Below are 9,422 nucleotides of genomic sequence, written 5' to 3' on the forward strand. Positions count from 1 at the left end.
TGATGTGTGCCGTGGCATGGTGGTTTATCTGTTGCCAAGGGAGATGTGGGGATAATCTCAGCTGCTGTCTAATCTGAGCCCTCGCTGCCCCCTTCTTCTTAGCAGAAGATACTTGTTTGCTTTTGTAGCACTACACTGTATACCCATCCTCCACTTGAGGTCAGGTGAAGGATTCCCCCCAACAAACCTCTGGCTCCAGGGCGGTTAGCTCTCGGGGGGGAAAAGCTTGAAACTGGGCCAAGATCTGATTTGAAGTGTTTCTCCCAGCCTGAGTGTGTACATAGGTAAAATAGAGAGGTTTTATTGCACATCTGAGGCTTATGGTCACATGATGCAAGATGCAGTATATGAAAAGTAGGATGCTTAAGGTATGGGAGGGAGCTGGGGCGAGTTGAAATGTGAAGTCATACTCTATTCAATCTCTTTCTACATCCTTCTTTCTTCCTGTGTGGCTGTCGCTACGGCACAGCAGAGACGACCAGGGATCTCTGGCCTAAAAATGAAGGAAATTATATCAGAGAGGAAACGAGCTCTTCTGGTTAAGGCAGCTGTCATGGCAGCAGGGACGAGGAGGAAGAGAAGGTCTTTGTAAAGCATTTATATTATCGCATCAGTGCATGCAGAGTTAAGTTCTTTGATAATAATGTGAAGATTATATTTGTGCTCTGTGTTTCACTATGGTAGGACATTTTTGTTCTTTTTTTTGTTTTTCTGGCTTATATCAATTAACTGAGGAATAATTCATTATTTATTTTGTACATAACATTAATTTATTTCTTTTTTTTTAAATTCATTTTGTCTTATATATTTTTTTCACAACCTTTGTTTCTTGCTGTACAGAATGACAGTACTCTTCAAATCAGAGTGCCCAGTCCACATTCGCTCCTCTCTCTCTCTCTCTCTCTCTCTCTTATTTGTCGATGTACAGAAGTTGTTTTTAACGATAAATATGAACAATGCTAAACAATAATGAAGCTAGCATTGATGAATGACCATACTATATACAGAGGCACAGGCGTTCAGGCAGCCAAAAGCATGATTGCATGGTTAGAATTTGCGCTGTTCAAAGCAAAAAAAAGCAGCGAGACATTTTAACAGAAGAGCTGGTGTGTTGCTGTCACAATTTAAAGGAAACAAGTGTACTCTCTCTCTGATCATAATTCTTGATGATTCCTCTCGTTCTTTTGATGATATTTATGATTCTATGGTTATTATGATTCTATTTATTATGGACATTATTCTTAATATTTAAGCTCTCTCTCTCTCTCTCTCTCTCTCTCTCTCTCTCTTCATGTTATTTTGCTCTTTGGTTGATCTTGTTGTGCTTCTTTGGGAGAGGTGAACCCCCCTGGGAGACCCTGTGCCATAGACATTGTGCCACGGTTTCTTACTTTCTTTCTCTTTTTTCTCATTCTCTCTTTCTCTCTCTCTGTTTTGACTCCCCAGTCACTAACACTGTAAGCATGCCCCCATGCGACGATCCACTTTTTTACTCTTGAATAAAATATGCATGAACCTTTGGTATGGATACCGATCCTTTATTTGACTTTCAACCTAGAGCACTGAAACACAACACATCAACCACCTGCAAAACACCTTGTATAGCGCTGACTACTCAAAGCTCTCTTTGACTCTCTGCTGCTTGTATTCAAGAGTTACCAGAACATCGAGGTAAAGAAAGAGTGAGTCAATTCATCATGAAAGAGGAAGTTCTCAACGTAAATCTATGAAATTTTTACCTCCAGCAATACAAGCAGAGAGCACATTGAACTGAATCTGAAGGCAGACAGAGAAGTGAGGAGGTTTCTCTCACTTGGATCACAGATAGTATTCAAGGTGAGTCCTTGCTGACATTTATGAGTCTTGGATACCTTTAATCTACTTTATAAGGAGTGAGAACAACTTTCAGGTGTTAGACTTTTCCCTCCCTTTGATAAGGGGTCATAACTGAGAGAGATAAGGTCACGTTTTGGCAGGAAAATAAAACGTGTTGTGCAGGGCAAAGACCTTGTTACTTTTTATTTACCATGTCATCTACTTCACTTAAAGGCAGTCCCACTTAAGGTATGGTATTTGTGCCAATTCATTTTAGATTTGACCAAATGTGTCTCCATTTCATTTAGCTTTTACTTGACGTAGGGCCTACGTCAGGATTAAACCAGCTGCATGGCAAGAGTAATAACTCATGAGATGACAAAACAGAAACTTCTGCAGAATAATCGTTACATTTAAAGAAACGTTTTTCTCTTCCTCATTTACAAACACTATAACATTGTCTTACACATTACACAATTACCTTTTTTTTGTAGCTACTCAGTCTGGCCCGCCAAGCAAATAGCCAACAGGCTATTTAGTTAAATAAGAAAACCAGGTTGAGAAATATGTGACAAAGGCCAGCGCAATGCCCTCTTTCCTGCTGCAGCTGCGAGCACATGTGAGGCACTACGTCAGTGTGATGAGGCAGATGAAGACATCAGGTAGGCCTATGCGGCCACAGTAAGACCATAACTGTTTTTTATTCAGGTTATCTATTAATAGTATTAAGGAAAAGCTTTACATTTGGCAGGAAGAGTCTCCGTTTGTTTGAACTATTTATAATTACTATTGCTAGCATTGATAGATTATGCTAGCAGTACATTACATGTGTTAAGTTGTGTGTGTGTGATAATTAAATATGGAAAACCAGTAAGAAGCTAGTCAATATTGGTAGTAGTAGATTTTTGAGTTTTATGTTTCATGTTCAAATCCTATGGTTCAAACCCTTTTTTGGTAAGCTCTTATTTTGGAGGGAAGCATTAAAGAGATGATTTAAACTCTAACAAGAATAAACCAGGGTCTATACACGAGCTTATGTGTTACATTTTGAAACTGTAGCTGTAATGTATGCTTTCAAATCCCCAGTATTATAGCATGTGTTATTATAGTAAACTAATGCTTTGCCATAGTAACAGCTACTTGGTACTAGATAAGCATATTTTATTGCCCGTCACTATTAAAGGAATTGAAAGGAACTGAGGTTAACTTCAAAGCAACTATGGGCCTCTCAGACATCAGCTAATGTTAATGTCAAAGAGCCCACCATTAGCTGCGAATACAAAGCCGGATCACAGAGATGAATCAATGTGGAGAATGATTGTGAGTTTGTGTTTGCATCTATTTGATGAATTCCATTGCAGCATTTCGTCCCAGCCATCAGGCCAGCAGCTTCTAGGGTAATGGCTCCAATAAGCTTCTGATCCCTATACCAGTCAATGCCAACATTTCTCACAAGCTGGAGGACGAGGATAACAACATCTTTTTCTATTAAAACCTCATCCAACACTGAGATTGACAAGGCGGATGGGTCTACAAACACAGTGTCTACAGCGTCAAGGATGAGCATGAGAAGGTAGGCGGAGATGTTTAATAACAGTGCAGACGATGCACCTGTTTGCAAGTTCTACAAGTTCCAAGTCACACGTCTAAGAGCAGTAACAGCACACACTCTGAGCCAATGATAATGCACACTCATTATCAGCCTATAGAGACCTCCGCCCCCGAAGATGCCTGAGAGTGCTGATCATTATCATGTAAATATCCTAAAAATATAACACACTTCAGGAGAGACACCTGCCCGTTCCTGGAAGGAAGTTACTTACACACATGCACACACACACGCACACCTCAGTGAATACCACATTCTGTCATACAGTTATAGTTGAGGTTGTGAAACTTGTTACTCAACACTGTGAATAAACATGTGAAAACGTGCGTCGACTCCATGTTTGATTTGACCCTCTCTTAATGGAAACGTTACTATCAACTTCCTTTGACATTTTAGGAACCTTTGGACTCAATCTTTGCTGGGAAACCTCAGTTTCTCATTTTAATGCCACGAACACTAAGAGGTGTTTAAACAAGCTGTCAATCCTTCCTCTGTTAAAGATCAGCACATGTTCTGTCAAGTTAATAAAGTTCATAAAGTTCAGTTAGTCATGAGCAGAGCGTGGTTCATTCAACAGGCTCAGTCACTTATGACAGGATTTAAAGAGGACATATTATCCCCCTCCTCCACCTTTTCAAACAGTCCCCTGTGGTCTAAATGAAACATCTGTGCTGAGCTTTGGTCAAAATATAACATGAATCAAGCACCAGAGGAGGTTTGTGACCCTGTATAAACCAGCTCTCTCAGAACGCTCCGTTTTGGTGTGTGTGTCTCTTTAAATGCAATGAGCCCCCCCCCCCCCCCCCCCCCCCCTGTTAGATATCACTCCTCTGTAGAGAGAATAAAAATGGCAGAGGTGGAGTCCATGGATGGAGATGGAGAGGGGAGGGGAGGGGATTTTTTTTTTTTTACCATTTTTGAATCCCACTGTGACATCACAAGGAGAGCAAATTTGAAACTGAGCATTTTTATCTGTGTTGTAAGACTTATGCAGACCACAAACAAAGGACTGGATGGGTTTATTTCACATTTTGTGGGTCGGTAGACACTCAGGTTACCCAAATATATGTTCAAAAACTCTGTGAAAGTGGATTTTTCATAATATGTTCCCTTTAATAATAATAAAAGGGTTTCTTTATTATTGATTTTCAAAGATTTTTCAAGAGCATGATGGATATTTTAAATTCAAGTGTTTAAAAATGTTTTTTGTAATCCATTTGGACAGAAATGTGAGCATATAAATCAGAAATTCTCTCTTCACAAAAAGAGCAAGTCTAGGCTGAACTCTTTGATATATTATTTATAAAGACGTAAAATCTTGATTGATATATTTTGTGACAAACTATGAAATGTGTCTGGCAACTCAGCAGCAGCTTCATTCACAACATCAAATTTAAAATACCACACAAAGATACAAAGATATCACACATCATTTTAAAGACTGAACTCAGAGTATCAGGAAGATGTGAGATGTGTAGACAGACATTATAAGTACTGCAGTTCTAACAAAGGACACTTCCTCCTTAGTGGGAAGGCTTCTGACGACAGCCTTGAGTGTGGACACGATTAGATAAGTGACGTCTGAGAAGGGAGTTTTCCAAAGAAGGTGAGTCATACGAGAGAGGTTAACCTGTAAAAACACAGCCTTCCTCCTGTCTGCTCTTATCCCAGTAGGGCTGACTCAAAAGCAAACTTCACTGCCTTTATTTGTGTGTGTTTATTTTTACTGTTTAGATGCTGTTTAAAGGATTTTTTATTTCCTTTTTTTTTTTTTTACACTCTACCCAAACTTTTATTGACCGCACTCCAAATTGTTATTTTTCTCTGTTTTAAATCAAATACATCAAATGATGCAAATCATCATTTTTACTGTGTTTGGTACTCTATTACATAATATATCTATCTATAATCTATCGTTAAAAAAATCAAAGACAAGAGTGGCACATGAACCCCGCTAAGAAAGCTGATTTAAGATAAGAATAAAATCGTAATAAAAATTATGAAACTGATTTTGCTTGAGCTAGCTTAAACTAGTGAGATATTGTATTGTATTACTTAACTACATACATTCACTTTTTCCCGTATTCCCTCCCCTGGCAGATAAATAAAGAGTGTGTGACGCTCCACCAGGTGTGTGTGAGCCATGTGTCAGACTTTGTTACTCACCTGTGAGTAAAGAAGGGCTCACATCACAATGTCTAGACCCAATGTGCTCTCACAGAAACATCCTTAAGGAAACCTGTGTGAGTATGTTAGAGGACATAAGAGCTGGATTTAATCATTTGACTAGCGTTACTACAATCCAACCTGGGAAACAATCTGAGCCGGTAAATTATTAATTAATGAGATCAGTCCAGTTTGGTAATACTTGGCCATAGTAAGATAGATATACCGACTCAAATCTACACTTTACTACTGAAGGTCAACAAAGTTAAAGAATATAAGAGCATAGCTTCTGTAGTATAGTCATCTTGTCAATAAAATGAGAACCTAACAAATGTGAAAGCAGCATCTTTGTATTCTATGGCTAATAAAAGCCTATTTTAGATCTCTATAATAAAATGTCATCTCATCAAACTGTTATTAATTAACTCTCATGAAGAGTTAATTAAAGATATTCACAGTTACATTCTTAATACCAACAACTTTATAACAGATATCCACCACAGTATTTCACTTCTTGATTTTCATGGGTACGGGGCTTTTCATCCTCAGACATCTATACAGCTAACGTCTCTCTTACTATCCAAAATGAAAAGTTCAGTTCTTTCTATGGAAAACTCCCATTTGAGATCCTGGTCACTTTGATTGTTTTCTAAGGAGGTGTGTGTGTGTGTGTGTGTGTGTGTGTGTGTGTGTGTGTGTGTGTGTGTGTGTGTGTGTGTGTGTGTGTGTGTGTGTGTGTGTGTGTGTGTGTGCGCGCGTGTGTGTGTACAACCTTATCTATCCTTGTCAGATAATGCTACATGTGGACAGGTTTTTCCATTGCTGCATCAAGCCTCCTCGTCTAAATCAGGTCAGATGATTGCACATGTTCAGCGCACTTTCTCTTAAGTATAGACCTAGTTATAGCTGAAATTAAAATTACAACTTGTAACAACTAGAGGCTAGATATCTGAACTATTTCTATCTGATAGTAGATATCTTGTAGGCCTTGTATGTCCTAGGAAGAATTCAATTGCAGATATCTTTAATGTCCATTCTGTAGGCCAATAGGAAAAATGACGTTGTGGTTAGATATCTAAAATAGAAAGCCCAATACACATGAATGGTTAAAGTGACTTTCTCCTCAGAAAAAATGATGTTGTGGTGGATAGGTTCTGAAATAACAATTGAGGATCACAATAATGTCAGTGTGGTTATATCCTAGCCCACTAAATGCTCATTTTGAGAAGAAAGAATTGCACTGCAGATATCAGAAATACACAGTCAATCCAGTTTATTTCTTTTAAATGTTAAACCCGCTTGTTAATCATAATTGTGGGCTCTGCTTCCCTGTAAACCTCTGTGCAATGTCCGGACATGTTGCGCCAGCAAAGAGCAACAAATCAGAAAGCTTCTCGATTGAACCGGTTAGCCCCGCCCACAACGTGACGATGCGCTCAGCTGATGCAACGATCAGCAGCTTCAGTATAAAAGCTCCGCGCTCCTCTCCGAGCTGCTCAGCCCGTCTAACTCAATACATGGAGAAGATACAGACTACACGCTTGGAGGAGATACCGGAGCTTCAGAAACAGGAATCAGGATGGTGTATACTACGGCTCTTCTCTTCGGACACGGAGTGTCCGTCATGTCAGAGGACCAAAGTGTCATGGACATGATCGGAAAATACTTTTCACAGCTCACATCCCCGGGCCGACAGACGAGCCCGGGCCGACGGGACAGTGTCGAAAGCTGCGATGAGACCGATTACAACAACTCTCCTTGTAAGTACTAGATTATGTTTTATTTATGATTCACAGTAGAAGTCAGGGGAGACTTGGTCGATACTTAGTTGGAGTGTCTGAGGCCACAGGGTTGTGTATTAGCCCGATATCCAGGACGGGGACTTTTCTGATGCAACTGATCCTGGTCTTGAATCAGCTGATTAGATGCTGAGCTGTTTACACGGTTTCTCCTCAGAAAGCCTTCAATTGTGATTTTAATAATAAATCAGTCTAATTTATGCAGTATTTCCAACATGTAAGTTATCATATGATAATGACATTAGAAAAAGGGGTCAAATCTTTGCCTTACCTATGATATACTGACATTGGATGTGCTTTAAAAAGGCTTCTGTAGACTATTATCAGTACTGACAGTGACTATGCTTTACATCAATGTAGATTGTGAAATAAGTCACTTATTTTAACATAACTTTGTTTTTTCTACAGTTGCAAACTTGGAGGCCAGTCTGGACTACGAAGAGAAGCAGGATATTACCCAGCAGATCGAGCGCTGTCTGACAGAGGCCAAAGCATCCACCCTCCACTGCCAGGTGCTGCTCCTGCCTCACCACATGACCACCCGGGTGGGCCAGGATGTGGTGCGATCCTCTGCTGATGAGCCCTGTGGGCTCCGGGGCGCCTCCATCAGGGTCTATGTGCAGGGCAAAGATGTCCTGAAGTCTGTGGGGAGCATCTCCCCAGACCCAAGTGTGACCCCGACGTTTGAGCTGTCTGTGATCTTCAAGGCAGACGAGAGAGACGGCTGGCCGTCACTCAAGCGCATTTTTGATACCAACAAAGTGTTGAAGCTGAGACCGGAGTACAGGCTGGTGAAGAGGAAGCTCTACTCCTCTGCCAGCCCTGTTATTCATGATTTCAGCTAGGGCTCCAGTTCAGAAAACCATCACTTTGATTCTTTGTTTCATTCTTTTTTAATTTGGACTGTACTGGAGTTCCCTGATATATTTAGCTCTAGAGAGGATTGTTCTTTCTCTTGTATGAATGTTTGACAAACACGACCACAGTATTTTGTACATCAGTCAGAAGTTGAATGTTAGAAGTGTACTAGACAGTAACTTCTTCCAGGAACGGGCAGGTCTCTCTCCTGAAGTATGTTTATTTATATTTATACAATTGTAAAATAAATGTTCTACTTTCCTACATGTGACTTGTCTCCTGCTTTTAGTTTTAGTGTATCTGCTGTTAAAAATGTGGGGTGAGATATATGAATCATTAACCTCCAACTGGGTTTGGGGGTGTTAATGAGTCAGGGAAATGATGACACCAGGTTTAGTGGATCCAGATCCGACATTAAGCCCACTGACTGCATCTGATAGCAGAACTCTGAAAAACAAACAGTGAGAAATACGTTGATCTAGATCTAAAACTAAATAACTGAAACACACAAGACTTTTTCAGGTTTAGATCAAATAAACTTATTTATTTAACAAATGTACAACAGAAAACATGATGCATGTATCGGCTACCCAGACACAAAACTGATCCATCTCACAGGTACAAAACATGGTTTTTATACTCCCTTCTAACGCAGCACAAACACGTTCTTTACTCTATCAGCACAATGGCTACGTCCTAAGTGATGAACGGATAAGAATCCAGCAACAACTATCCACATCTATTTCAGCCCATTAACACACTTAACTGTATTCAACATTACTCAACACTATTTTGTAAGGGATTCGTTGAGTTTTAAGAGGGATTTTCTGAGTATTTACCTTAAAAAGCGTTTTGTTTTAGAGCCCCATAATATCGACTGAAATTAGCATATCGTTTTCCAAGTAAAGAATTGTCTTTCAGAGGATTCTGGTTAATAAAGGCTTTTGTTCAACTGTGAGAAAAACATTTTCTTAAAGTTTCTCACAAGTGTTTGATAACAGTATTTGCAGGATCAAGGCAACACATTTGTTTATATCTATTTCAATCAATTTCTTCAGATCTGAGATAGATCCAAGAAAGGCCAGCAGGCGGCAGTAGTATGTTGTCATGATACTAGAAGACCATTTTCACACCTCTCACCACTCGTATAATAGTTAGCCTACTGATCGAGGATA

General features: G+C 39.7%; 2 protein-coding genes across 4 annotated transcripts in view; both read left to right on the top strand.

The window, feature by feature from the left end:
• The window catches only part of ppp3cb (protein phosphatase 3, catalytic subunit, beta isozyme), a 42,877-nt gene extending 41,357 nt beyond the window's left edge, over positions 1-1,520 (top strand). For all 3 annotated transcript variants that reach the window (XM_061048852.1, XM_061048854.1, XM_061048853.1), the window contains one exon: positions 1-1,520. This exon is cut by the window's left edge and continues 995 nt beyond it. The gene's annotated coding sequence lies outside the window, so the exon portion shown is untranslated.
• A 5,547-nt stretch (positions 1,521-7,067) lies between these two features.
• On the top strand, positions 7,068-8,511 carry si:ch211-39i2.2 (DNA damage-inducible transcript 4-like protein-like). The gene is made up of 2 exons (XM_061048846.1): positions 7,068-7,350; positions 7,798-8,511. Exons 1-2 carry the CDS (start codon positions 7,170-7,172, stop codon positions 8,232-8,234), a joined length of 618 nt encoding a protein of 205 aa, XP_060904829.1. The 5' UTR covers positions 7,068-7,169; the 3' UTR covers positions 8,235-8,511.
• Positions 8,512-9,422: the final 911 nt, after the last annotated feature.

The sequence above is a fragment of the Labrus mixtus genome, chromosome 10, assembly GCF_963584025.1.
Source record: "Labrus mixtus chromosome 10, fLabMix1.1, whole genome shotgun sequence".
Lineage (NCBI taxonomy): Eukaryota > Metazoa > Chordata > Actinopteri > Labriformes > Labridae > Labrus > Labrus mixtus.